Source organism: Kwoniella newhampshirensis, chromosome 6, assembly GCF_039105145.1.
Source record: "Kwoniella newhampshirensis strain CBS 13917 chromosome 6, whole genome shotgun sequence".
NCBI lineage: Eukaryota > Fungi > Basidiomycota > Tremellomycetes > Tremellales > Cryptococcaceae > Kwoniella > Kwoniella newhampshirensis.
The window spans coordinates 122,014-148,549 of record NC_089960.1 but is presented as its reverse complement, the minus strand read 5'-3'; the positions used below and the strand labels follow the sequence as shown (position 1 = coordinate 148,549).

The following is a 26,536-nucleotide window of genomic DNA, read 5'->3' as shown; positions in this document are numbered from 1 at the left end:
GCGCTTCCGGAGACGTCATGACTCATCTATCCATGATTTTTCTGGTCTCTCGCAGCTCATACTCTCTGTCAAATCTCACTCAAGATGTCTACACCAGCGACATCCGCCCCACCCACAGCGCTCACCGCTTCTCAAGCAAGGATAGCAGCTCTCAATCGTCTCAAAGCGAAAAATAAACTCACCACAGTCACTCCTCCCGGCAACAACAACAACAGCAGTAGTAATAACAATGCTGGTACTTCCCGAAATGGGGCTGCATCACAGCCTTATGTGCACAAAGCTGCCGCAATGCCCTCCAGCGCGAGGAACATGGTACAGCAGCAGGCTGAGAAAGAGGGTCAGCAAGCTCCATTGAGACGTGATCCGGGATTGGTAAGTGCATCAGGCTTATCATGAGGGAGGGAAAAACAGCACCGTTTGTTATGGCATGCAATCGACTGACAGACGTATGCGTTGAACGCAGGGGAAATACTTCGAGTACGATCTCAGTAAATTGCACAATTCGAGAGGAGGTTTCTTGACGGAAGACGACCTTGAAGGAGACAGAATAAAGAGTGTGATTGAGCTTGCGAGGGAGAAACAAAGAGAGAAGAAACTGATGCGGGAGGGCGAGGAACCTGGTGAGTGCTATACTACCCAGCAACAGCTTCATTCGAAGTGACATGTAGCTGTAGGGTAGAGGGTCGCTGACGAACGACGATGTGCAGCTATCGTACCGGATCAATCACCAAGATGTCGGGAATGCGGGACGTTAGAGATAAATCATCAATTCATGAAGGTCGGTGCAAAACTCCCTCTTGCAGAAAAGATTTGTCAAAAAATTTGACACTATTGGTCCAGGTGTTCGACATCCGGGTGTGCAAGAGCTGCGAGAAGAAGTTCCCGGAAAAATATTCATTGCTAACGAAGACCGAATGTAAGGAGGTGAGTAGGTCGTCTTCAGGCTCGGAGGACTTTAACTGATCGCTGCAACGTACAGGACTACCTCTTGACCGATCCGGAATTAAAGGATGAGGATCTGTTGCCCCATCTGCTTCGACCGAACCCCCACGCATCTACGTATAGCAATATGATGCTTTTCCTCCGAGAACAGGTGGAGAAAGTGGCATGGGAGAAGTGGGATGGCGAGGAAGGATTGGACGCCGAGTGGAAACGGAGGGAGGAGTTCAAAAAGCGTAAAAGAGAGGAGAAATTCGAGCAGGGTCTCAGAGAGTGAGTCGAGGCATTCAATCCGAACGATCAGTAAGAAATTGGTCAATGCTGATCGACATCGCACATCAGTTTACGAAAGAGGACCAGAAATAATCTGTATCAACGGAAACAGGAAGCGGAGCATGTGCATCAGTTTGAGGATGTAGAAGAGGTCATGGATGGAGAAGGTGACAGAAGTGTGTTACAGCGATGTTTCGGATGCGGCGCGGAGCAACAGATCGAGGTGTTGTGAACGGTCATCATTGTCAAGATAGCAGACTGCATTGTTGTTGTACCAGTAGTCATTCATAATCAACAACGTCCTTACCCATACAGTACATGTAGGCTGTGCGGATAGAGAGGTGATGTCGAAAGTTCCAAACATAGACACGGACGAGAGAGACCCACATGCTGCATTCCCAGGAGACTTGTGATCGGATAAGACCGCCACCGTACTCCAAATTAACTTACGCGATTCATTTGGACCCTATACATTCGTGTGGGCATGTTTCTCATTTCGTTCTTCATTCAGCATTTGCGTTCTCAACCTCACATCTCCTAGCACAACGGTGCACTGTCTTGTCGCAACCGAGTATCGGGAAGAATCCTCTCACTCACAGCCAGAGGTGCAGCAGAAGAAGCCGCAAGGAGAATATGAGTTGTGTATAGACGACATCCGTGACCCAGAAAAGCTGCCATTATCTTCATTACTTCGGCAATCTATAAATTCACACATCCACATTCCTTTAGATAACCTCGCCATTCCGATACATCGCACAGATCGGCCAAGCTCAAAAGTCCTTCAACATCTAGACCAGACCACAGTCGCTGTCCTCGAAGCTGAATTCGGACGACACAATGGACACCAGCTCTCCGATGGAAGTTGGGTCCATATCGACGTATCTGGTCAAGACGACCTCTAGATGGATGTGTGAGAAAGTATGGGACGGCGTGGACTTCACCCCATGTTTCAGAGATAGGTGAGCTTGTCTTTCGAACCCCCAAAGAGAGAGAGAGAGACACGACGAATTCTGATCACCGTTGTTTTGGGGCATCATCAATAGATACTTCCGAAACTATCCTCTACTGATCGTTCTTATCTCCCTAATCGCAATCGTGACGTCCAACATCTACAAACACCTCTCCGAACCTAAGACGGCACCCCTCGTCACTCCCGAAACTCTCATCTCACCATCAGAACCTTCCGATCTTGCGAAACTCGAATCAGACGTTATTCTCGACGCATTAGCTTCGAATCTCTTACCGCCTCAACCTGCCAAATCGACCGCCAAGGTCGGAGAGAAGCTCGCCGACGGCGAAGCGGAGGACGTGATTGATTCGTGGAAGAAAGATCAGACAGCCGATCTGAAAAAGTGGACGAGAGTCAAGCTCTGGGTAGGGTTGATCGGTGTGTTGCCATGGCTCATGTTGGAGATTATAAGAGGAATGCGAGAGGGGTCCTGGAAGGATGTCATCCTCCCCGTGAGCCACTGTTTCCCGTTTTCTTTCCAGTCCCGTGAAGTATCTCTGAAGCTGACCAAAGACTTGTCCGTAGGCCTGGCTGACCCTCCTCGCCTTCTCGCCTCATTCACCCATTACTCCGCTCGTGACCTTCCACATCGTCCCTGCCTTGTTACTTTTCCGATCCGCTCTATTATCCCCACACACATCAGGACTCAATATCGCCTCTCTAGTATATGAGATTGTGTACTGGATGGCTTTGATCAGTATACCTTATTACGAGCAGCTTGACAGGTTGTTGGAAGGCGGTCACTCGAAGGGCGGTGGTAGTGCAGGAAGTTATGGTGAGAAGCTGCCAAAACATTACGAAGAACCAGCTTGTGAGTATCTGCCGAGCATTATCTGTGCATTCAGTCGAACCTGATATGGTGCCTTCAGCACCCTTTTCACGAGCGACCTATGCCTTCCTTCTGCCTCTTCTGCTCAAGCACTACTTCACCCCAATCACGCTCAAGGACATCCCCGCTATCAGAGAGGACGATTCCGCATCTTCCTCCTTGGGCGAATTTCGGGCGTTTCAGGCGAAGAGGGACGCTGTATACTTGCGCAAGCATAATCAGAAGAGGAAGAGGAACCTTGGTCTGGATCTACTCGGGTTCTTTGGGAAACACATCGCCATTCAAGCGGTACGTGGGTCGCAGATCGGGGATCGAAGGGTTTTATCTGACCATCCCTTTTGTCAGGCATGGGCAATTCTCTTCATTTGCTTCCAATACTTTCCTCCCGTCGGTCTTCGTCTTCTTCTGAAATTTGTCAACGAACGACAAACATCAAATCAACCTATTCATGTCGCCGTTCTTTACGTGGGAATGATGGTCATCGGTCAGACTGTGGGTGTGGTGACAATGGGACAGTCTCTCTACCTTGGTCGTCGAGTGTGTATCAAGCTTCGAGCGATCATCATCGCCCAGGTCTTCTCCAAGGCCTTGCGTCGAAGGGATCTTTCAGGGCAAGTCAAGAAGACAACTGTCAACAAGGACGGCAAGACGGTCGAAGCACAGAATGCGTCCGCAAGTGAGGGCAAAGTCGCCAACTTGGTGTCGGTTGACGCTTTCACTGTGGCGGAAATATGCGCCTATATTTTCTACCTGGCTTCCTGTCCTTTCGCAATCATCCTCAACTCGCTATTACTTTACAGCACTCTTGGAACCGCTGCTTTCTCCGGTATCGCTGTCCTGATCGTCCTCATGCCTCTACAAGGTCTCCTTGGTCGTCTCTACACCATTGTGCAGCGACGCTTCATGTCCGCGACCGATGCGAGGCTCGAGAGCGTCACAGAGGTGATTGCTCACATCAAGCTGATCAAATTCAATGCTTGGGAGAGCAAATTCATCGAACGGATGGGCCTTACTAGAAAGAATGAGCTATACGTCCTCGCTCAACGATTCGGAGTTGCCACAATGTTCCAGGTCTTCTTTTCCGCGACACCGGTACTCGTCACTGGAGTGGCATTCGCTGTTCACAGTATGGTCCTCCACCAGCCTCTCACGGCGGATCGAGCTTTCGCCTCTTTGATTCTGTTCAACATGCTCAAAGACCCTCTTGCCCTCTTCCAGGACACTCTTACTCGACTCCTCCAGGCTTATACATCTTGTGATCGTATCCAGTCGTACCTCGATGAACCGGATACACTGAAATATCGACAGCTTTCGAAGCCGGGTCCAAACGATCCCAGGATTGGTTTCACAGGTGCATACCTTGGGTATTCCTTCCCGGAGGACGCACAGGCAGATGAAGGAGACCCATTCGGATTGGGTGAACTCAACTTGTCCTTCCCCGTTGGCGACCTTAGTATCATCTGCGGACCCGTCGGTTCTGGAAAGACGACCCTTGTTCTTGGACTCCTCGGTGAAGCTATCCTTTTACAAGGCAAGGTTTTCATGCCAGACGACCATGCGAATCGGGATGTCTGTCCTGTAGACCCTGCCACCGGATTGTCTGAAACAATTGCCTATTGTGCGCAAACGCCTTGGCTTATTGGTGCGTCGATCAAGGAAAATATTGTATTCGGCTCGGACTGGGACAAATCGAGGTACGACAAGGTGGTCGATGCATGTGCTCTTCGACGGGATTTCGAGATCTTTGAGCTTGGTGACGAAACCGAGGTTGGTGAGAAAGGTACGACTTGCTCGGGAGGCCAAAAGGCAAGAATTGCCCTTGCTCGTGCATTCTACTCCCCTGCTTCGACAATAATCCTCGATGACATCCTCTCGGCAGTCGATGCTCAGACTGCCCGGCATATCTACGATCACGTTTTGCAAGGTCCACTCACAGAAGGTCGAACCGTAATCATGGTCACTCATCAAGTCAATCTTGTCGCTCCTGCTGCGTCCTTCATCGTCATGCTTGACAATGGGAAAGTAGCAACGTCCGGATCGCCCTCTGAACTCTCAGCATCTGGTGCGTTGGAGCTGATTGAAGAAGAATCCACGAGTTCCTCCAAAACATCTTCGAATTCGTCTACCTTGGCTCCAGAGGAAGGATTGCCATCTGGTGACATCATCGAGTCTCAACTAGACGGTGCGGAAGCAGACGCTCTTGCATTGCAGAAGAAGGTCGACGCGGATAAAGCAGCCGACACGACCGATGAAGTCAAACTCGCGAAGCAACTCGTAACAGCAGAAACTTCAGGACAAGGTCAGATTGGATTTTCGACTTACCTCCTTTACTTCAAGTCGATGGGCGGTCTGTTCTTTTGGATAGCTATCCTGTCGGCGTTCCTCGGTTCTCATACCTTGCAGGTCGTGAACAACGCTTGGATCAAAGAATGGGCAAATTCAAATGGCTCTTCGTCTTCTTCGTCTCTGGCGGACAGGGTCAAACATGCCGTCTACGTCGAGTCTAGGGCTGGCCATTCGACCATGTACTACATCGGCATTTACTGGGCACTCTCAGCCATTTATGTCCTCGCCGTGACATCCCGTGTGGGAATCACCTACGTAGGAGCTCTGACCGCCAGCAACAGCTTGTATAACAAGCTTCTGAGAAGGATCTTGGGAGCGAAAATGAGATTTTTCGATTCAACTCCTTCGTAGGTCGTTTCATATTGCATGATACCTTTCTGCTCCACAACGTAACACTATTTAAACTTGGCTGATTGCCCTGGACTCCGCACAGAGGCCGAATAATGAATCGACTCAGCAAGGACATGTCCTCCATCGATCAGGAAACAGGTGAAGGTGAGTGTCGTCTGCACTGCCGGCAGTGGCTATGCTAAAACAGCCTTCTTAGTATTGATGTACTTTGTAAACAATTGTCTTGGCGCTGCCGCGGTCTTGACTGTCATATCTGTGTCAACGCCTCGTGAGTCTGCCAAATCGGAACGCAGTGCCAGGCGGCCAGAGCGACGCACTGACCATCCCATGTGGCAGCGTTCTTGTTGGCTTTGGTCGTGATCGTTGTTCTCTACTGGGGCATCGGTTCTCTGTATGTCACGACTAACCGAGAGATCAAACGTATCGATGTGAGTTACGGCACCATGTTGCATCACCGTCATCGAGACATACGGCTGATCCGTGTCCTTGGACTGCAGAGTGTCACCCGATCACCCATCTTCATCAGCTTCTCAGAAGTCCTCGTTGGCATGTCCACCATCAGATCGTACGGTGACAGTGCAAGGTTCATGAGGAAACTATTCCACGAGCTGGATCAGAACACGTAAGTGGGCTATCAGTGTCAAGCGTGTCACATTTTGACAACCACCATCACAGCCGATGCTACTGGTACTTGTGGCAAATGAATCGTATCCTGAACAATTGGTGCAACTTTGTTGGGGCCTTCGTGACCATCTTCGCGACAGTCTTCGCTCTGCGAAACAAGGATATGGATGCTGGTGCTGTGGGATTGCCTATCACTTATGCCTGTAAGTCGTAGCAAGCGACAATAACGGATACAGCGCATTGTCAGCTGATCGTCATTGGTCATCGGTAGTGACTTTCACGGAATACGTACTCTGGGTTGTGAGGATGTACGCCCAGACTGAGATGTCGATGAACAGCGTGGAACGTGTCGGAGAGTGTGCGTCGTTGAGTTGACTTACCTGGACCGCCAACCGTAGCTGATACGACCATATTCTGCGTCTTAGATCTCGATTTGGAAGTTGAGGAAGAAGAACATGAGAAGGGTATCGAACCTCCTGCGTATTGGCCTTCGAGAGACGGATCAGTTGTGGTTGAGAATCTCACCTGTAGATACGCACCTCAGGTACGTCGTGCATCGGGAGAGGTGACGCTGAATCAAGCTGATATGTGGGTATGTCTCAGCTGGATCCTGTCCTCAAGAACGTGTCATTCACTATCGGTCCCAAGGAGAAGATTGGCATCTGCGGGAGGACTGGAAGCGGGAAGAGCAGTAAGTACCTTCTTCTGATCATCACAGACACAGGCTTGCGAGCATCACTCACTAGTAATATGCATTCAGCTCTGGCACTCTCGTTCTTCCGATTCCTGTTTCAGGAATTAGGATCAATAGTGATCGATGGACTCGACATCTCCAAAATCAGCCTTACAGCCTTGAGGTCGAGGCTCACCATCCTTCCACAAGGTGAGTCAAAACTGCTATCCCTATATGGATTGTCAAATCTCTGCCGAAACGTTAATTTTACATGCAGAGGCTCAACTATTTTCCGGTACTGTGCGAGACAATCTCGACCCCTTCGACCAGCATGAAGATGCCGATATCTGGGAGGCGCTCGCACAGTGTGGTTTGGTGGCGAAATCTCGTAATCCGAGCCGAGCGGCGAGCAGGGTGCAGTCGAAGCTGGATCTCAGTGCGATGGGAGATCAGTCTGCCTCCGGGAAGAATACGAAGAAGACCGGAAGCAGATTGGTGGCTGTCGAAGAAGGGGATGAGGAAGAGGAAGAAGAAAGGGTCATGATCAGGAGTCTGGAGGAAAAAGTCGCAGTTGGAGGCAAGAACTTTAGTGAGCGCGAACTCCCACACGAATCAAGGCTTGCAATTGACGGAATACGAAATTCGATGTGTGTAGGTCAGGGTCAAAGACAATTGTTAGCTTTGGCTAGAGGTCTGCTCAAACTTCGATCATCAAGTTTCTTGATTATGGACGAGAGCACAGCCAATCTCGATCATGCTACCGATGCAACGATTCAGAATGTCTTGAGGACGGGTCTGGCCGATATCCAGATGGTCGTTATCGCGCATAGGTTGATGACCGTTTGTGGTCTAGACAAGTGAGTCAGAAGTCTCTGTTTCTACAGAAAAGACAAAGATTGATCTGTGGCCTCGTCAGGATTCTGGTTCTCGATCATGGAGAGGTCGTAGAGTTCGGAACACCTTGGGAACTAATGCAGAAAGAAGGAGGATCGTTCAGAGATCTGTGTAAACAGAGTGGAGAGGAGACACAGCTGATGGAGGTGAGCTCGTCTCGCCATCTCTTGCACTTGACATGGATGGAGCCCTTCTTCGCGTCACAGCTCCGGTCTTGCTATGATGCGGAATGAAGCTGACCTGCGAATCGTAACAGCTGGCAAAGAGCGTGCATGAGGAGAAGCAACGATAGATGGTCGTCTTCTGTGGGTTCCTTGGGTCAATGTAGCGAATATTATATGATGAATCGAGATGGAAGCTACGTTCCGATCAGGAGGGATGCGGGTAGAAAGACTGGGACCTGGAAGAGAGAGGAAGGATAGACGTGCAGGGCTCCTCATTTCTTGATCGTCTATGCGAAATGTATAAGTCGTAAAGTCAGCAGCAGATCTGCAAAGGTCAACAATCAAAGGCTTGCCTACCGTACGATCGCGATTATGACACATTTTCCGTATCTTTCTGTAGCTCGACTACATTCCAGTTCTCCCCGATATCCCTCACGATAAGCCTGTTGGGTTTCTGCCACCTATCATCCTTTAGACAACGATGAGCTGCATGCCTTTTGAAATATGTCGAAGACCCTTGCCCATTCCACCACAACCAGGCTATTGACGTTCGCGGAAAGATGACCGCAATATGAGGTCAGCTGCTGATACCGGTCCGTCGTTCCATGAGCGTAGTGGTGATGCTCTAAAATAGGCAATGGAAAGGCTGTAAGCTCCGCTTCGATAGATCAATCGATGGGGAGAATAATTCCATTGATGGCGACTTGGTTGTGAAAATGAATGCACCATAACATGTCCGCTAGTGGAATCAGCCTAACTGAGTGTTTACGCCTTCCAGATACAACGAACCCCAGGAGAGAGGGAGGGGGGATGCAGCGACTCGAAATGACTCACGTGTCGGTAAGTGAGGCGATTGCTGATCTGCCAATGCTTCGTGCCTCGACTACTTCAGTGGGTGTACCGTGTGGATTGCATCTCTGCAAGCGAGCGGTCAGCTCGAGTGATCTGAACATGGCCTTTCTACACCCACCCAGAGCTCTTGCCCGCCATCCATTCCGAGACCCTGATGGCTCCCCCGAAATGATGTACTACACTACCATCATACCATCCTGCCCGACAACGATGTCAGGGTCTTCCCAGTCAATCGAGCGTATTTTGCATATCTCAATGGTTCAAAGTTCAGTAAATGTGTCGCAGTTCTTCTCATCCAAATGATATGCGTGCAGGATGGAGTTGTTGGGTCTGCTAAGAACTGTCTCGCCCATGACGATCACATCGCGATCGCCGTCATAAGCACTGCAGACTGGATCGAAATCCTATGACCAGGGGATAACCTACCGTGATCCTGGTGGTCGAGTATGACCGACTCTTGTTTTCGAGCGGCAAGGACAAGAGCTACAGGCAAATGGTTCAAGTATTGCATGGAGATGGAAGCAGAGATGTTACTCAGAATCGAGACAAACGACGAAAGAGGAAGAAGAGAAAGAAAAAGAAGAGAGGAAGATAGAGACGAGGAGAGAAGGCGAACAATGAATGCTCAATACAACCTTTGGTGGCGTTTCATAACAGCTTGTTTCAGGATTGTGAAACGACAGTGCCGATCGATGTGTTGGGATGGGTCGGGAGACTTTCAATATCATACTGTAGCTAGCGTCAGAACAAGGACGATCAGCAATTGGGGGCATTCCCGCAATTCGCTGTCATTCTGATTCTTAACATACCAAGCCATGATGATTCATATCAATATCAACCTATAGAAACAACCTTTCCCCCTGGTCTCATTCCCGTCTAACATCGCTGTACCTCGACTAACTCGCACAACCATCAGACTTTGCTTCTGAGCCCGCTCGCTGCCAACCCGACCTGTGTTATCTCATCGACGATACAGACACTGCCATTGTACTCCGGCAGATACTTCGCTCCAGTGTACGGACTGACGACGCTTGGTGATCCTTGGTAGATCGGTGATAAAGATGCAGGACAAATGTCGAACGGTGTGAATTGGTCGTACGTGATCTCATGGGCGTTACGAGGGTTTCGAGTACCTTGAGCGAGTACAGCACGAGCTTGAGTGATCACTTGGGCCGCACTCGGGTTCGAATCGATCAATCTCCTGGCGAAAACAGCGGCGGTCGCGTGATTTCCAGCGTCTGTGAACACCTTCATCGCGCTTCTCAACGCTAATTGGACATGTTGAGGCGCGAGTTTGCAGTGGGTGAAGTATGCAGCCAGTTCCAGATTTCGAACGACGTTCTCAGGTTCTTGAGCGACCAGTCGTCGCCTTTCGACTTCCAATGTGAGACCAATGACATATTCTCGACATGATTCGACAAGGTCTTTGATCTGCGAACAGTAAAGGTCAGCTGATGGTCTTATCCCTTCGAAGCATTCCACCCTTCGAGCTCACCTCCTCGGCCTCACTGTCTGAATCGACCACCACCACCAGCAACTTCTGAAGCAACGCTCGGAAAGCCACAAGAGCCTCGACGAATTTACCCCTAGCAAAGAGTTTGTTCGCCTCGGCCACTTCCACCGCCTTGATGTCATCATACGAGAACGAGACAATTGGCAAAACTTCGCGCAGTTCTGTTGATTCTGGATTTCGTCGGACGTGGTATTTCAGTGGTGGTAGAGAAGGATTGGCTGGGACGTATACGTGTGCTGACTCGTATGATTTGAGGAAGAATGGTTTCAGAGGTTCAAAGTTCACTGCACCGACTTGTCGGTTGAGAAGCTATGTGCGATGATATACGTCAGCCTATGTCTTTGCACTCCTGTTCAATTCCAGCTACTCACCTGCATTGCCGACTCGAATGCTCCAGCTGCTGCATGGTCCGCTGCCAACGGTGAATTTCTCACCCACAGCTCATCCTCGCTGACACCGGGACTGACACCGGCGCTCAAGTCCGCCTCGGCTTGCTCCTCCTCAACTTCGTCCTCTTCTTCGGGAGGCGCCACTACCTCCGCATCAAGATCCCAACCCTCGTCTTCATCACCGTCCTCTCCAACTTCCTTTCCGTCAACCTCCACGTCAGCAGCCCAAGCATCCAGCTGCTCTCCTCCTTCCGCTGCACGACCGCCGCTGGATTCGCCCAAACCATCCACTCCGCCATTGGCAAGAGCCCGGTCAAAGAAGCTCTCTCCGAGATTCTTGATGGGCCAGCTGGACTCGGATTGAGGGAATACAACAGGAGGGGGGGCGAGATTGGAGTGTCCAGCATTCTGAGGTGGGGGAGGCAGGTCATCTTCTGTCAAACCTGCTTCTTCGAGAATCTCCAAAGCGGTATCATCAAGGCCATTCGTCTTGGCGGTGTAGTATGCCAGGGGATCTATGACACCAGTGAGCGTTGTCTCCACTCCACGTCACATTTCCGAGTGCTCACATTGCCCAGTTTCCCGCAGAACAGCCACTCGAGATTGGACATCGCCCAGGTACAGGGAGTTTTGGAATCTCGACATGTTGTCTCCTCGTTTGGTCGCAATGACTTGCATCATGTTGAGCTTCTGGGTGTTGCCGGTGATGAGGTAAAGGAAAGAGAGCTTCTCAAAGTTTTTCGTCTTCTGGTAAGCGGTCTCGACGATCTATTCGGCAGATCAGCGCTCCATCATACCTCTTACAGATCAATCAATGATTCTCACGGAGTGGTTGCCCTGCTTCAACGCTGCAGTTCCAAGCCTGTCCCACACGTCATCCCTATCAACAGCTCTGGCCATCTCGAGTGCCACGGGTAAGTTTCCACATTCGATAGCAAGATCGAATCTCGTCTGTTGGTCCTGAACGAAATGCAGGGCAATCTCGGGATACCCCTTCTTTTGGAGGTAACCGATAATGCTTTGTCCGACAAGGTTGCTACTTCGGATGATTTGGAGGACTTCATCGTAGTTTTCTCGTATAAGGGCGAGCTTGAATCGATACTCAGTGGGATCAATAGTGATCGTGCGGGGCTTGGCAGTTCGATCAAGACAATGGACGATCTGTCCCTTCACTCGAGTGAGGTAGACAGGTTGATCCAAAGTCTTGATGATCCCGTTGTCGCCTTGGGGCAAAGCGTACTTGATATGATTGAGGGTGGTGTAGACGAGGATGCCACTGTCATCCCAAGCGGCAGATTTGATTCGGATGGTCTCGTGGATCAAAGCACTTTGACCAAGAGATTTGTTGGCGATGGTGATGGTGTGCTTGCTCAAGAGGGCGACCATGTTTCCATCGGTACTCCAGACGACATACTTGACAGGAGGAGTACTGATCTCGGCAAGGACCTTTTGTTGCTGGATGTCGAAGAGTACGACTGATGTAGGGGTTGATAAGAGAAGAGATGCGGTGCCACCGTAGAAGATCTCGTTAGTCTGAACGGGGCTTTTAACGGTTTTGGTGATTGAGTTCGACAAGTCCCTTATCTCGATGTTCTGCGCTCCCTTGTCCAATACCGCAAGCCTGTTCCTCGCCACGAAGATTGCGCATAATCCGTTACCACGCTTACCATCCGAGGGAGTGTCTTTTCCATCAGTAGCGCTGGGCGCGGAAGATTTCGGAAGAGTGACAAGTTCGTAGGTACCGTTGTCGGATGGTGACGTGATAATGACAGCTCGCTCAGCAGGGTTGTAACTCAGAGTCCTAGGTTGGACCCATTGTGACCCAAGCTTTCGGACGCTGCAGATACCTTGGTTGGTACCAGTAGTGAGATCCGCCATGCGTATGATCTTGTCTTTGACGTAGAAAAGCTGATTACCGGAAAGGGAAAACGCGGGTCGTTCTCGTTCAAGCTTGAAAACGATTAGGCCGTTGTCGTGACCTGACCCATAGGCTTTTAGCCATCAGAACGTGGGCGTCAAACGGACTAGAGGAGAACGGAGGACTCACCTGCCGCAAATAGATTCAATTCAGGGTGAGCTGTCAAGACCCAGAATCTATCCGTTTCTCTTCTGAACGTCTGCACTGCGGTCCTCTTGGTCATATCCCAGACTCTGATTGTCTTGTCTTCACTGGCGGAGAGTATCAACTCATGGCGAGGGTGAAACAGGGCCATGGAAACGTTGTTGAAGTGTCCTCGGCAACTGTCAACCTCCCAAGCCTTGGTCTCCGACATCCTCCATAGTTTGACCTGCCGATCATCACCACACGAGACGATGAGAGGCAGTGTAGGGTGGAAGGACGCCCAATTGACTCCACGGTCATGTCCTTCGAGCACGTATTTGACGACTGCGTCGGTATTGCCAAAGAGATCTGCTTGTCCTTGGTTGGCACGGGCAACTTGTTCTTCGAAGGACATGGGCGCCTGAGAAGCCTGATTCTTCTTTCGGAGTCCGGAGATGTCCCAGACTCGAACTGTCAGGTCCATAGAAGCGGATACAACGAGATCATCCCAAGGATGGAATTGAGCACACCTGTGGGAGGTCAGCAAAATCCTTGATTCTTATCTGACTGTTACTTACATGATGTAATGGTTATGTCCCGTCAGGATAGCAATACACGTTCTGGATTGCCAGTTCCAAATTCTGATCGTCTGGTCATCTGATGCCGAGATGATCCAAGGGTACTCCCGGTGGAAGAAGACGGTTCGGACATAGTCGAGATCTAAAGCAAGATATCAGCCGAGATCTCTGTCGCAAGAGTATATGGATGTCAAAAGACAGCAACTCACGTCCTGTCAGGGTGAAAAGACATTTCCTCTGCTTGTAGTTCCAGACCTTGATCTTGTAGTCATCACCACCAGAGACGAAAATAGGCTGAGTAGGGTGGAAACATATTCCTCGAACGGGACCTGCGGTCGCGAGTACGTTCAGCAGCTTCCCCATGAACGTTACGCAACAGCTCCTTGCATGACCCCCGGCGCCTTCGTCGTTAGCAACAAAGGCATCGTACTCGGGCCAGTCGCACCATACCATCTTTGTTTCACCCAGAAGTTGCCTCATACAGCGGCTTGTGGGGTGTTGCCAAGCTGCTGATCCAGACAAATGACAACGCGAACTCACCATCATGCTCGTCATATCGGTCTACCAGAGTCCCCATCTGATAATTCCACAACTGGATGGTACCATTATGCAGCGACGCGGCGAGAAGGGGTGTTTTCGGGTCTGCAGTGAGTTCATGGAATTAGCATCTCTGTCACTTTTATTTTCGTTTGACCCAGCCCAGCCGTCTCAAGTTCAGAGAACGACTACTCACGGAAAGCAATACCCTTGACCCTCGGACTCTTGCTCTCGAACTGATATCGACATGACACGTCAGCTCGATAGGTTCAGATCGAACCCTTCCAGGCATCTCACCTTGGTGAGCATCTGCATCTTGCCAGTATCCTTCTATCCTCTCTGTCGTATATCCAAGTTGTGTGACCGCAGTTCGTTATATAGCAGACCAGAGGGAGTACCGAGGCTCAGGTGCAGAGAGTCGCGTAGCCTGATTTTAGTAGTTGTTGGACGCACGATCCGCAGAAGAGGGACGGATCAAGCGTTACGGGAGGTCGTGAGGAGATGTATGAGATACACGAGGTGGAGTCGTTGTCAGGAGAGGTGAATGGGACGTGTAATCGTGAGTATGGCTACACCCAACCTTGAGCGAGAACGACGTGACGTGGTGGTGGTGGTCGTGGTGGTGGTGAGTGAGTGATGGACGTGCCATCCACGCTCATCTCGCTATCTCCGTATATCTCCGTCACACTACAAACACCATCTCAAGCATGTGGCACCTTGTGGGACCGCCAGTCTTCGTCTATGCACTTCCCCTCCACACCTGCATGAACTTCGTCACACTTTCACCATGCATGACATGTATCTATGCACTACCGATGAGATGCTTGGCAACTTTCGCCTCATGATTTGTCCCACCTACAGATCCTCCTTCTTCGCTTTTGTGTTCGCGCTGGCACTTTCCTTGGCCAGATCACCAGCATGCTTCTTTACCAAACTCTCTGCAACTTTCTTCGCTCCTAAGACTCTGTCCTTGAGATCATCGACGTATTCACCCGGTGTTTCGGGTGTGGGTGTTGCTCCGGCTGCCCTTGATGCCGCTCGAGTAGCCGAGTGGATCGAGATGCTTGCCTCGGATTGGAGGGAAGCGAGTATACTGGAACCGGAAGCTAAGGCTTCAGAACCTGCTGAAGAACCTTGCGAAGCCAACGCAGAGATGTATCTTGATGCCGAAGATGCAAGCGGTGTCGGAGCGGAGACGAATCCGAGAGCTTCTTGCAGTTGAGTGGCTAACAGAGCGGCTTGGTTTGTGACGACTGCCGCTGCGGAAGACACACTAGATGTAGCTGCTCCGTAAACCGATTCAGCGTATTCTAAGGGTGACTCAGGCGATGGCGTAACGCCGACAGCACTCTTGACGCTTCTTGTTGCGTCATGCACGTTGTCACCGACCACTCCATAGACGGAAGCTGCACCTCCTGCTACAACATTGGCAATGGATTCGAGGTACTCATTTGGCGTTTCAGGAGAAGGGGTGCCGCCGAGAGCCTTTACAGCGGATCGTGTAGCATCGTGGACGGCTCCCGAAACATCGGAAGCGAGAGATGAGGCGCTTGCACTAGCGGCGGAAGCGACAGAGGCAGCAGAGTTGGTGGCAGCGTGGTAAGCAGACTCGACGTGTTCGGAAGGCGTTTCAGGGGACGGTGTAGCTCCAACTGCTCGAATGGCAGCTCGAGTAGCATCGTGGACAACCTCGCTGGCACTCGATGCCAATCCCTCCAGTCCCCCACTAGCAGCAGCGACGACCGATTCGACACTTTCTGCGAACGTCTCAGGCGAGGGGGTCGGACCAGCAGCGGAGATCACTGACCTCGTAGCTTGATGCGCCGCTTGGCTTGCGATGGATGCCACGGACACAGCACTAGCAGAGGCGGCCAAGGACGCAAGTGATTGAGCGTGTTCTCTCGGAGATTCTGGAGAGGGTGTTCCGCCGACAGCCTCGACGACAGATCGTGTAGCATCATGGATCACTCCCTCAGCTACAGCTGCGAGACTCTCGACGGCGTCCACTGCCGCGCTGTAGGCTGATTCTGCGTGCTCTCTAGGCGATTCGGGCGTTGGTGTGACACCCACAGCCTTCTTGACCGATCTGGTTGCGTCGTGGACACTAGATGTCGCTGCTCCGTATACCGACTCAATACTTTCGCTTGCGACGTTGTAGGCCAATTGGATGTGTTCCTTCGGAGATTCAGGCGAAGGTGTACCACCGCCTGCCGAAATCGCTGAACGGGTCGCATCGTGGATCCCCGAAGAGGCCGCATCAATGATCGATTGGGCACTAGCCTTGGCTTGGTCCATAACGCCAGTAGTACTTGGAGCGGCCTTGCCCGCGGCCTGGTTCAAGGCATCGATCACCTGTTCTTTGCCCTTGCCAATGATACCTGCCGCTCCACCGAGAGCTGCGCCGGCTCCGGCTCCAACGACAGGCAAGATCGAAACCCTGCTAGGTTCGGCCGACATGGCCTGCCTAGCATCGATGCGGTCCAAGGCGGTGCGCTTGAGGATTCCAACTCGAGCTCGGAAACCTTCATGGTGATCGTCGAGCTCGGTCTTCAGCTCGGAAATAGGTTTAAAGGTTGCAGGATCGTTTTGAAGAGCCGCATATTTCGACTTCCATGAGTCGGACACTGTTTGTCAGCGTCGATACTGAGGACATGAAGCTCACATTTTCGAATTTCATTGTACTTGTCCCAATCCTTGCTAGTAATATCCATGCTTGAAGACAGCTACGAGTTGCATCAGTTCCGTCCTTACATTGCTCGATTCATACTCACCTTGCTGGCCAGATCCCGGTATTCAACCCCTAACGCTTTGTCTAACGCATCAGATTGTTTGCTGACCACCGCCTTTGCTTCATCAACCACCTTGGACTTTTTCGTGTCGAGACGTTCTTTGACCTTGTCAACCACCTTCTTCACCCTGGCATCTGACTGCTCGCTTGACATCTTGACCTGGTCTTGGGTCAAAGAGGTCGAAGTAGTGTACAACTTGTCAAGGCCTTTAACGACATACTCGATCTCTCGCTCGATCTCGGTCCTCATGTTCGTGGCGAGGATGTTCACGTCTTCGTTCAGAAATCTATCTTTGATGGCCTTTATCTACGACAGGGGTGGAAGAAGAGGAGAACATGAGCCCAATTGATCCTTGTGCATTCAAAGTTCCGATCCGTATTTTGTATTTACCTCTTTCTTGACATTCTCTTGACCTTTCTTGCCTTGCTCCTCGACCCTCGCTCTGACCGCATCTCGGACTCTATCGATCTCTTCTCGCTCCGTAAGCTTCGCCTTCTTTTCCTCCTGAACACGCTCCTTCTTCTCCTGCTTAGACTCCTTGAGAGGAGGAAGTGGGGGTTCCGCTTGCTTCTTGGCCAACTTTTTGGTACCGGGTACATGGACATCTGCAGGCTTTCGTGACTCGCTCAGATCTGCATAGTAGTCGTCCATCGATCCTCGCTTTTCTGCGGCGTGGGTAGCACTCGTGGGCAGGAAGTCCGCAAAGATGGAAAGGAACGACTTGGGTGTTATAGGAGTAGGGAAGAAGTACTCGACGGCTGGTTTGACATAAGGTACGTAGATGTGCTTAGCATACAAGGCAGTGTAGGGCGCCGCAGCGACCGAAGCCTTCTTGACGTATGAACCGACATGTGGGTCGAGGTGAGAGTTATACAGCTCATAGACTTGGCTATACGGGTTTTAGCATGAGATGGCTACAGGTCAGTAGACCCGCACTCACGCTTTCAAAACGCCCCATGCTTGAGAGATCCTGGCAGCGGTCATCTCAGCAGCCTGAACCGCCCTTGGTCCCAGAACCTGGGTCGCGATTCTCTCCGTTTCTCTTCTGAACCTGTGCGCATGAGGTCTGCTCCACTGGAAAGCTTGATAGCCTTTCTCTGAAGAGACCTTGTACCCCTTCTTTGCGTAGTCGTTGGCATGTCCAGTCAGCGGGTGGGTTGAAGCGTACTCGTAGTACTCAATCGCCTTGTTAGATAGACCATAGGCGTACTTTCGGACAGTGGTGAGATGCGGGCTGGAGAAAGCTGAGATTCTGGTCGTGTAAGGGTCGACGAAAGTGTGAAATCGTGCTTTGAGGTACGGGATATGGGGCTGGATGAAAGTCAGATAGAATTTCCTAGCAGCGCGAGTCACATTGTTCACAACAGGCTTGACGGGTCCATTCCAAGCTTTCGAGCCAGCGGTCTTGATGTTGGTAGTAGCTGGTCCGATCACATGTCGATATGCAGGCGAACGGGTGAGACGGTCTTGCACATCGCCGAGGACCGGGTAGACGTAAGGCTGAAGGAACTCCCTGTGGTAGACGTTCGCAGGATAACATAGAACTGGGTGAGATTGATGGGGAGCATAGCCCAGAGGCGAAAGGACATATCTGTTGAGATTTGAGGGAACACCGGGAGGAGGGCAGGTAATGGTAGATGCAATTGAGATGAGTATGAAGAAGGGGAGGGTCGTGATGAGAGAAAGAACACTCCAAGGGTGTCTCTTAGCTGTGGCGACAGCCCTTTTAGACGAGGCCTATGAGTCGAGTCAAAGAGTCAAGAATTGTCTATTTCTCTCAGCGTAAACAAGTCTCACCTTGGTGACAGCTGCTGTCTTCGACGCAACAGCCTTGGCTTGCGCCTTGACCTCATCGGATCTGCTCGTTACTGTGGGTCCATCCTACGAGTGAGACGGGTTGTCATCAGTCTATAGCTGGAGGAGGACTACACTGCAACTTACATAAAACCTGGCAGTTCCCTGGGTGTTGATTGCAGGTTGACTTGATTTTCTCGCTGTGGCGGGGATGGGAGTGGAAGGTACTCGTCCAAGCGTTGGAGGCTCTGCAGCCCTTGGCTTGGGCTTTGACATGACTTGCGAGGCGAGCAACTTTGAAGCTGTACGCGTGGAGGTGACAAGGGGGTGGATGAGAATAGAGGAGGATCAGGTCGATGGTAGCGATTTGTGATGCGGTTGTGAAGTGCTCCGAGTGGAAAGAAACCCCCCCCCCCCAAAATAAAACGTCATCCTCATCCATCATCATCATCTTCATCATCACCATTCGATATGTGAGGGGATGGTTTAGATCGAGATGGTCCGGTTCTGCTGACGTAAACGAATGGGAGATCCAAGATTATAAGATTGTGCCTGAGTGACAGCGAGAATCGAAGGAACGTGCGTCAAAGTGCGTGAAATTTGTCCCGACCTGTCTTTCCTCGTTGTCGATCACTCGCAACGAGATCCGGAAATAGATGCGAAATGGAGGGAGCAGTCTCAATGTTATACACATTAGTCACTGAGTCAGCTCCCACCTTGCCAAGAGACGAATCTCGTCTTCTTGTTTACACCAGCTCGTCCTCTCCACGCAAGTCGATGATCGGGAGTTGCTCACTTCAAACGGCATCGTCGACCTCTTCGCCACGTACCAGTCGCACCCACGGATAGGCCTTGACTGTCCAGTACATCCTGCATCACTATGAAGTACGGCAAAGAGTTCCAGCAGATCCTGGAAGACTCGTCCTTTCCACCCGAATGGAAATCATCGGCCATAGAGTATCGTCGACTCAAGAAGATAATCAAGGATGTAGTAAACGAACTTACTGCTATGGGATTGTCCCAAGAGGTCTTGCACAAGCTTTTGGTGACGGAGGTGGAGGAACAGGCCAGTCAATCTCGTGTTGCCAAGCTGACGCAGGGGGAGGTGAGGGCATCTGAGTATGAGGGAGACGGAGGTAATTCCACAACAACACGGAATGGGACAGCATCGTCCCGATCGCGTCACCAACCACAATCAGAGGTTCTGAGCCTTGTGCTTGATGTGGACCAAAACGTTGGACTCGCCCCGGAAAGCAGTGCCCAAGCTCAACAACGAAGTTTCAGGTTCACATTGCCCTCCGAGGAATCGCAAACAAACAATTCAAGGGCGAACCCAAATGGTGCGACTGTGCGTCCCCTCAGTGTTGCCGAGCTCATCGCAGCACGGACTAGCGGCTGCGAGGGACCATCTGGCGAGATACCTCAAACGTTCAGGGGGGCAGAAGAAGGTCTCGAGAAGGTGGCGGTCATAAGCAAAGCGGTCGCAGACCATTTTGGAGCTGTGAAAGCGGAGTACGTATTGGCAGGTGAGTATGGGCCCAGATTCGTATGGTAAACGAGCAAGCGATTGAGGCTAATGCCTACTTGTCAGGCGATGCAAATCACCCTGTACCTCAACTTCGACTCCACATACCTCCCTCTTTGGATCTAAATACGCATCTTTCCGGCTCATCTTTGCGATCGGCTTCCACTGAAAAATCGGAGACAGAGGAAGAGGATGAGGATAGCTCAAAGGTGGAACAACTGAAGCGACTGTCCGATACTACCCCTCGACCGTTCAATAGTTTTCAGAGTCCTGTCCTCCCGTCCAGTCCTACTCTCAATCGGATGCGACAAGCGAAATCGCCAATATGGGCAATCTCAAGTGGTGCAGATCCTCACGACGGAATGCAGGACTTCTCATTGGGGGATGCCGTTGTGAATGACGAGCCCCTGCTACTCCAAAGCGACTCTCTTCAAGCACTTGTCTTTGACCACGAACCCTCTGTTCAAGAAGCATCCCCTTCGTCTCTAACCTCCACACCTCAACGAGAGGTCGTGATTCCGCTTTCTTCAGACCTTGCCTTCTTTTCCCTTCTCACGACCGCTCTGACATCGCTGTCCGCCTTCCACTCAGAACAGCAAGAGGCATTCCGTGCGTCCGTCGAATCACTCTGTTCCACTATATCTCACTCGATATCCCCTCAATCCAGCATCGAGATACTACCCACACCCTTCAGACCGATGAGTGGTGGAACTATTGGTACACTGGCCGACACACATACAACTCCTTCCAAGACATCGAAGAAAGATCTTTACGCATGGCGAGAGATCTTTACCTTATGGATCGAAGCTGAGATCTTCGAGTCTTCCGCGGAGAGAGATAGAGGAGAGAGGACGGTGGAGCAGGCCGAAGCTCGGTTGAAGCGATTCGCCGACGAGGTGATCAAGAGGGGTCTGGGAGACAGGAGGACAATGAAGGGAAAGAGAGTGAGAGAAGCTTGGGAAGAGTTTCTGAGGTTGAACGTGCTTTTGCTGGATCTGAAAAGGTTCCAATTGGCCAATATCAATGCGGCTAGAAAGTGAGTGGATCAGGGTATACCGTATAGCCTCGCCCTGTCATAAGCGCCATGAGGGTAGCTGATGCGGATACAAACAGGATATTGAAGAAACACGACAAGCGGACTGCCTTGACCGCATCGTCAGGATTTCCCAACCTCGTCAGATCTTCCCTCTCAAATCAAGTGGACAAGGACGGCAACGTATCAACCTGGACGTCCTACAACACCTCACTGCCACACATTTTACTCGCGAGTCTCACTACTACTCTTCTACCGTGAGTGCACCAACTGATCCTGTCCATCGCTCCTCAAAAACCATATGGTGGTGACTGACAATGCTGCAAAGGATCCTGCCCAGTTTGGACGACTACGCTTGTCTGATATGCACTTCCATAGCATTCAAGCCCATCAGGTTGAATTGCGGACACCTATTCTGCGTACGATGTCTGGTCAAGATGCAGAAAGCTGGCACGGCAGAATGTCCACTGTGCCGTTCGAAGGTGGTCTTGCTAGCGAACAGAAGTTCCTTGGATCTCGCGGTGATGAAGTGAGTTCCTTCTCCGCTTTTCGAACGAACTGCTCCCCTATCTGGGCATCTTCTGATTCTGCCCTGGATTACAGATTCATGAAAGAGTGGTTTCCAAGAGAAGTCAAGGTGAAACAAAAGGAGAATGAGCTGGAAGCCGCGAAGGAACAAGCTCTCGAAACAGGGATGGACACCAGGTGCAGGATAATGTAGCACTACCACTAGTGTATCTCTTGGGTTGATCAGACAGACAACGACGGGATGTCAAAAGCGTGTCATAAAAAGTGGTCCAAATGGCTGGCGGCGCGGAGATTTTAGGATGCACAGGAGACTCTTCGCTCACAGAAACTGCTAGGTGGGTTTCGTGCTATAACCCACTAGGTGCGACATATCTGTTGGAAGAGATCATTTGAAAGACATCAGAAGACATAGTTGGGCGTCATCGTAGGTATCGCCCAACGTCCATGACCTCATTTGCATCAGAGGATTTTTGTCCTCCATTGAATGAAAGGTGTGGCCGTACAACGCACACTGCCACCACAGAATCCCACCACCATCTATAGCAGCAACCTCCTTCTCCAGCGTATACAATACATGCATGTGGTCGTTTGACAAAGCATTTTTGTCGAGCATGTGTACATGTCCAGACTGGATGATCGCTTTCATAGTAGAAGGGATGACTTTCACCAGGAAGTCCGAGTCATGTCAGCTTCGTACCGACCGTGAGACCACGCTGTCATCGTGGTTCTGCTTGTAGTACGATATCCTTCTCTCTACCTGATGTGAAACAACTGCGTGAGACTGCCAAGTGACTTCCTCAACTCTGGATTGTAATCAATCAACTCCGATGTCTAGGTGCCGTTGCTCAGTCGGAGAAGGGCCGACAGGAGCAATCTCATCCACAACGCCATTGGTTTCCACTCGACTTCCACAGGCGCACCTGTGACGACGAAGTACTCTGGACCGTCATTCCGAACGCAGATTCTGCATCCATCTCTGCTCGGCACAAGTACAGTGTTTCGTACAATCGAGATAGGTGTGATCCGGCTTGCTGTAGCAGATAGGTCTTCTGTCTGTTGAAAGGTACAACAGAAAGGTAAGAGCCTGGACTTCGGCCGAGTGAAAGGAATAACGGTTGGTTGACGTATCGTCACATAGGTGGTACAGCGTCAGAGCAGACTCGCTGTGAAGTACTGAAAGCAGGAAGCGGGCAGAGGGGAGCTTATATATAACTCTGTCCACCGCATGTCGCATATACTCGCAGTCGATCCGACACCTTCATCGCTCACAAGTCACAGGAGTACTTCAACCCACATAATATCATAACTTACTGTAGTACACTGCCAGCCTTACAGTTCTTCGGCATTGTTCGATGTCTTCCAAAGCCCACACTCATCCCGATTCCGATTCTGCCATTGCTGACACCGGTCTCGCCCCCTCTAAAAGCTCCGCAGAAAGTGGAGAGACTGATAGAGATGCCTGTCAGTGAGTTTCGACAGGTTCGACATCCCCATCCTCATACTGTATGCAGGCTGAACTACTAACTCTTTAGGTTGTTACGGCTCGTATACTCTGAAGAACAAGCAGACGGTTTTCGAGAAACTCAAACAGCGTACTTGAGGCCAGACGGCTCTCTGCCAGTCGGAAATACCTATTCGAGGGTCGTTTGGCACCGGTACACCCCCGACGCTTTCTCCATGTATACGGACATGGGGGCTACTAGGAGACTATACTCTGTACCAGAAACGATGAAATACAACCTTCCACTGTCGCCAAGGTTAGATATCAGCAAGGCGATCGTCAGCACTGCTGAGAGGTGAGCAGATCTGGTGTACCCAGATGTTGATCGCGTCCGCCATGTTGCGATTAATGTGGATCGTGGATGCTGACCCGTTTGAACTATCAGGTCTGGACTTACTACGGAGCGATGGCTTTCCAACGATCCTATCGATCGGCGTGTCTAGGACAAAGGACCCTCGGTCATCTATTCACGGGCATATCCAGAGACGACTTGTGAAAGACATTGGTGGGAAACTGCAGTACTGTAGTCACGCTTTAGCCATCATCCGTGCACTCACGCTGAGATATGACAGACTGTGATTGATGTACTGCCCGTCTCCTGGTTGTTTGCGGCAGACCGCACACACTGAAGGCCCGTCAAGACGACCCTGAGGAGGATTGAGACCTCCTTGACCCCTTGTTCAAAGGGGCCTTCCTTTTACGGTTGTTGAGTATCAGGTGTCATGTGTATGACCCATACCTACCATACGGGGTAGTTGTGCAGGTGTGTTGATACAAAGACCTTATATTACCATACAATTTCGTAGTGTAACAACCAAGTACTTCCCGGTCGACCTTACAGTTCAGCTCCAGCAATGCTCACCAGCGCCCTCTTCTCTTTTCTCGCCCTTCTCGCTCGAGCACCTCCTATTTCTGCCGTCCCTGCTCACGCCATCGATACTCGGGACTCATACAAGACCACCACAGAGCCCGATGGGAGTGTCGTTCCCGTCGACTTTGAACACAATGCCCAGGTCATGATCCAGTTGCCTGGCTACACCACCCTGGGGAAATCGAGCTGTAGTCCTGGTTTGCGGGATGGATTCGTCGACAATCCTTTCACCATCCAGGTGAACGCCACTGGTGATCCGACCGATGATGTGAGAACGACGTTCAAGTGGATCATCCATGAGCAAGCGGTGAAAGAGGGAGGGGATCCTAATCTGAAGATCTTCAGTGTTCGCGTGAGCGCAACTAATCATGCCACCGAAGTCAAACTACCTTTACATCGGGTCATAAGTTAAAGTTATCAGTGGTGTCATGATAGCTGATGAGACTCGCAGTGCGGAGCTCAAGCTCAAACCGAGCTCAGTCTCGGATCGCGCGATCAAGGCGCATACAATTTCAAGCTGTCGACCGCATCTCCCTACATCTTCAAAGACCACGACAACAACGATGTACTGGTCACTTGCGACACAGCAAAGTGCTTAGTCAAAGACTGTGGCGCATATACCGCTCCTGTGATCGATTCTGTCAGTGCTACTGAGCTCTGAGCGAAAGATGGGCACTGACATTTTGGCGGACTGGGTGTTCTGCGCAGCACAACGCGACGTATGTGTCCCCAGGAGCCTGGTATGGGAAGTGAAAACAAGAGGCTGGTAGTACAGTACGAAGCCATATTGACTGAAACTCCTCCCTTGTCTTTACACGATAGCATTAGGTGTAGGACCGTGATCTTGTCCATGATAACGAACAAGTACAACACATGCAAGTATTGTACAATCACTGTACAGTTACTCAGCAGACCCTGTCTTGGTGAAGAGGAAGACTGTGAACAGACAGCGATTTTTTATAGAGTGAAAGTGTGCTGTTTGGCAACTGTCAGTGTTCCAGACAGATCCGGATACTCCCTTCAGAGATATGTTCACTGCATAGAAGACGTCCGTAATTCGCCTTGAAGACCTCCCCCTCTGGTGCATCGAAGGAGGATCGAGTGCGTCCTCGTGGCAAATCCCCTCACTTTGTCCTCCTTTATATTATGGAATGTCTCTCCCTCAATCAGGAGTGACAGACTGAAAGGAAAGCAGGGCGCCACAGGGTCGAGAAGAGTCTATACCGAAGTATAATAAGAGCACCCATGCTGAATACCCTCTCAAGATACGGCATCACGAGCATCAAGCCGTGATACAATCCTGCAGTGCAGTGCACTCATCGAACGTCGGACCGCGACATCTTACTTTGAAAAGTCTCAAATTGCATAATCATCGTTGCAAATATGCGAACTACCGAGTTCTTCTCGGTCCTCAGCGTCCTCTCTGCGTTCACTTCCTACGTGACTGCCACCCCTACCCACCATATCCGAGACACCTTCAAAACCTCCCACTCTCTGGACGGGAGTGTCGTCCGACTCGATCTCGAACATAGTGCCCAGATCGTGCTCCTCTTATCTCCCGATACCACTATCTCAAATGAGAGCTGGACCAAGGATTTGGTTTCCAAATTTCCACAGGTCAATCCTGAGGACGGGATCTCCATTTTGCTCAATGCGACGGGTAATCCGGCCGACGATGTGAGAGAGACATTCGACTGGATCGTTCATGAAAAGGCGTTGAAGGCCGGCGGTAGTGCAGATCTAGACGTCTTCAGCCTTCACGTGAGTGTGCCACTACATGGAGAATCTTCCAATGAGATGTGACCCTTGACCTCGAGAGATACTACATGAGATGAAAGACTGATCCTCACTTGATCGTCCGCAGTGTGGCGCACAGGTCAATGCCCGTCTCGATAACGGTCCTGTCATCTTCGACTTCAAGATGACCACTGAACCTCCTTTCCTCATCAAAGACAATGCAGACAACAGTCTGAATCTTACTTGCCACCCCGCACAATGCATGGTCCGAGATTGTGGTCCTTACGTCGGGCCGGTCATCAACTCGGTGAGTGGACATGTAAATTGGCCGACAAGGGGTAAATTGACGCCTTCGCAATTCCTAGGCCAATGCCAAGGCCGTCACGTCTGACGAATTGTTCAAGGACGTCTAGAGATGGGTCTGTACAGCAGTATGCCGTCGGGTTGGAGGTCCTCCGCACTCATGTGATGCCAGCATGCAGTCCATGACGAGTTCAATATGTGCTAGTTCAGTGTAAGTTAGTACTGTGATTGGCGATCCGCGACGTGTGTCCGTTGACACAGAAAGTGTGCTATTTTTACACCATGCCACTCGGGCTTCTTGTCCGTCCGTCTCATCAAGGCTGTGTCACAGTACCTCGGTCGCAAATGTGAGATGGTTATTCTCCTCGTCCCCCCAGCACTCAACAGACTACACACGCGTCTGAGACCACAGCAGATCTTGGCGTAGAGTGCGAGAGACGCCT

General features: G+C 50.9%; 8 protein-coding genes across 8 annotated transcripts; 6 read left to right on the top strand and 2 right to left on the bottom strand.

The window, feature by feature from the left end:
• Positions 1 to 84: 84 nt before the first annotated feature.
• IAR55_003254 (DNA repair protein) lies at positions 85 to 1,444 on the top strand (the record flags this gene model as incomplete). The annotated part of the gene is made up of 6 exons (XM_066946361.1): positions 85 to 372; positions 464 to 620; positions 708 to 778; positions 841 to 924; positions 980 to 1,212; positions 1,282 to 1,444. The coding sequence occupies 6 exons, from the start codon at positions 85 to 87 to the stop codon at positions 1,442 to 1,444; spliced, it is 996 nt and encodes a 331-aa protein (XP_066802753.1).
• Positions 1,445 to 2,049: 605 nt separating this feature from the next.
• Positions 2,050 to 8,230, top strand: IAR55_003253 (uncharacterized protein; the record flags this gene model as incomplete). The annotated part of the gene is made up of 18 exons (XM_066946360.1): positions 2,050 to 2,171; positions 2,256 to 2,673; positions 2,747 to 3,032; positions 3,091 to 3,338; positions 3,396 to 5,743; positions 5,830 to 5,891; positions 5,944 to 6,015; positions 6,084 to 6,175; positions 6,245 to 6,369; positions 6,423 to 6,574; positions 6,643 to 6,729; positions 6,797 to 6,915; positions 6,975 to 7,062; positions 7,132 to 7,254; positions 7,322 to 7,633; positions 7,700 to 7,901; positions 7,961 to 8,084; positions 8,195 to 8,230. 18 exons carry the CDS (start codon positions 2,050 to 2,052, stop codon positions 8,228 to 8,230), a joined length of 5,016 nt encoding a protein of 1,671 aa, XP_066802752.1.
• Positions 8,231 to 9,866: 1,636 nt separating this feature from the next.
• IAR55_003252 (uncharacterized protein) lies at positions 9,867 to 14,327 on the bottom strand (the record flags this gene model as incomplete). Its single annotated transcript, XM_066946359.1, has 11 exons — positions 9,867 to 10,385; positions 10,450 to 10,776; positions 10,839 to 11,371; positions 11,426 to 11,624; positions 11,682 to 12,835; positions 12,904 to 13,427; positions 13,476 to 13,617; positions 13,685 to 13,804; positions 14,016 to 14,117; positions 14,209 to 14,248; positions 14,310 to 14,327. 11 exons carry the CDS (start codon positions 14,325 to 14,327, stop codon positions 9,867 to 9,869), a joined length of 3,678 nt encoding a protein of 1,225 aa, XP_066802751.1.
• Positions 14,328 to 14,867: 540 nt separating this feature from the next.
• On the bottom strand, positions 14,868 to 18,871 carry IAR55_003251 (uncharacterized protein; the record flags this gene model as incomplete). Its single annotated transcript, XM_066946358.1, has 7 exons — positions 14,868 to 16,534; positions 16,675 to 16,735; positions 16,784 to 17,107; positions 17,192 to 17,690; positions 17,742 to 18,538; positions 18,599 to 18,682; positions 18,743 to 18,871. The coding sequence occupies 7 exons, from the start codon at positions 18,869 to 18,871 to the stop codon at positions 14,868 to 14,870; spliced, it is 3,561 nt and encodes a 1,186-aa protein (XP_066802750.1).
• Positions 18,872 to 19,475: 604 nt separating this feature from the next.
• IAR55_003250 (uncharacterized protein) lies at positions 19,476 to 21,874 on the top strand (the record flags this gene model as incomplete). Its single annotated transcript, XM_066946357.1, has 5 exons — positions 19,476 to 20,121; positions 20,187 to 21,156; positions 21,234 to 21,410; positions 21,482 to 21,682; positions 21,757 to 21,874. 5 exons carry the CDS (start codon positions 19,476 to 19,478, stop codon positions 21,872 to 21,874), a joined length of 2,112 nt encoding a protein of 703 aa, XP_066802749.1.
• Positions 21,875 to 23,033: 1,159 nt separating this feature from the next.
• IAR55_003249 (uncharacterized protein) lies at positions 23,034 to 23,625 on the top strand (the record flags this gene model as incomplete). The annotated part of the gene is made up of 3 exons (XM_066946356.1): positions 23,034 to 23,146; positions 23,214 to 23,477; positions 23,568 to 23,625. 3 exons carry the CDS (start codon positions 23,034 to 23,036, stop codon positions 23,623 to 23,625), a joined length of 435 nt encoding a protein of 144 aa, XP_066802748.1.
• A 411-nt stretch (positions 23,626 to 24,036) lies between these two features.
• IAR55_003248 (uncharacterized protein) lies at positions 24,037 to 24,714 on the top strand (the record flags this gene model as incomplete). The annotated part of the gene is made up of 2 exons (XM_066946355.1): positions 24,037 to 24,405; positions 24,505 to 24,714. The coding sequence occupies 2 exons, from the start codon at positions 24,037 to 24,039 to the stop codon at positions 24,712 to 24,714; spliced, it is 579 nt and encodes a 192-aa protein (XP_066802747.1).
• Positions 24,715 to 25,436: 722 nt separating this feature from the next.
• On the top strand, positions 25,437 to 26,203 carry IAR55_003247 (uncharacterized protein; the record flags this gene model as incomplete). Its single annotated transcript, XM_066946354.1, has 3 exons — positions 25,437 to 25,814; positions 25,918 to 26,097; positions 26,156 to 26,203. 3 exons carry the CDS (start codon positions 25,437 to 25,439, stop codon positions 26,201 to 26,203), a joined length of 606 nt encoding a protein of 201 aa, XP_066802746.1.
• Positions 26,204 to 26,536: the final 333 nt, after the last annotated feature.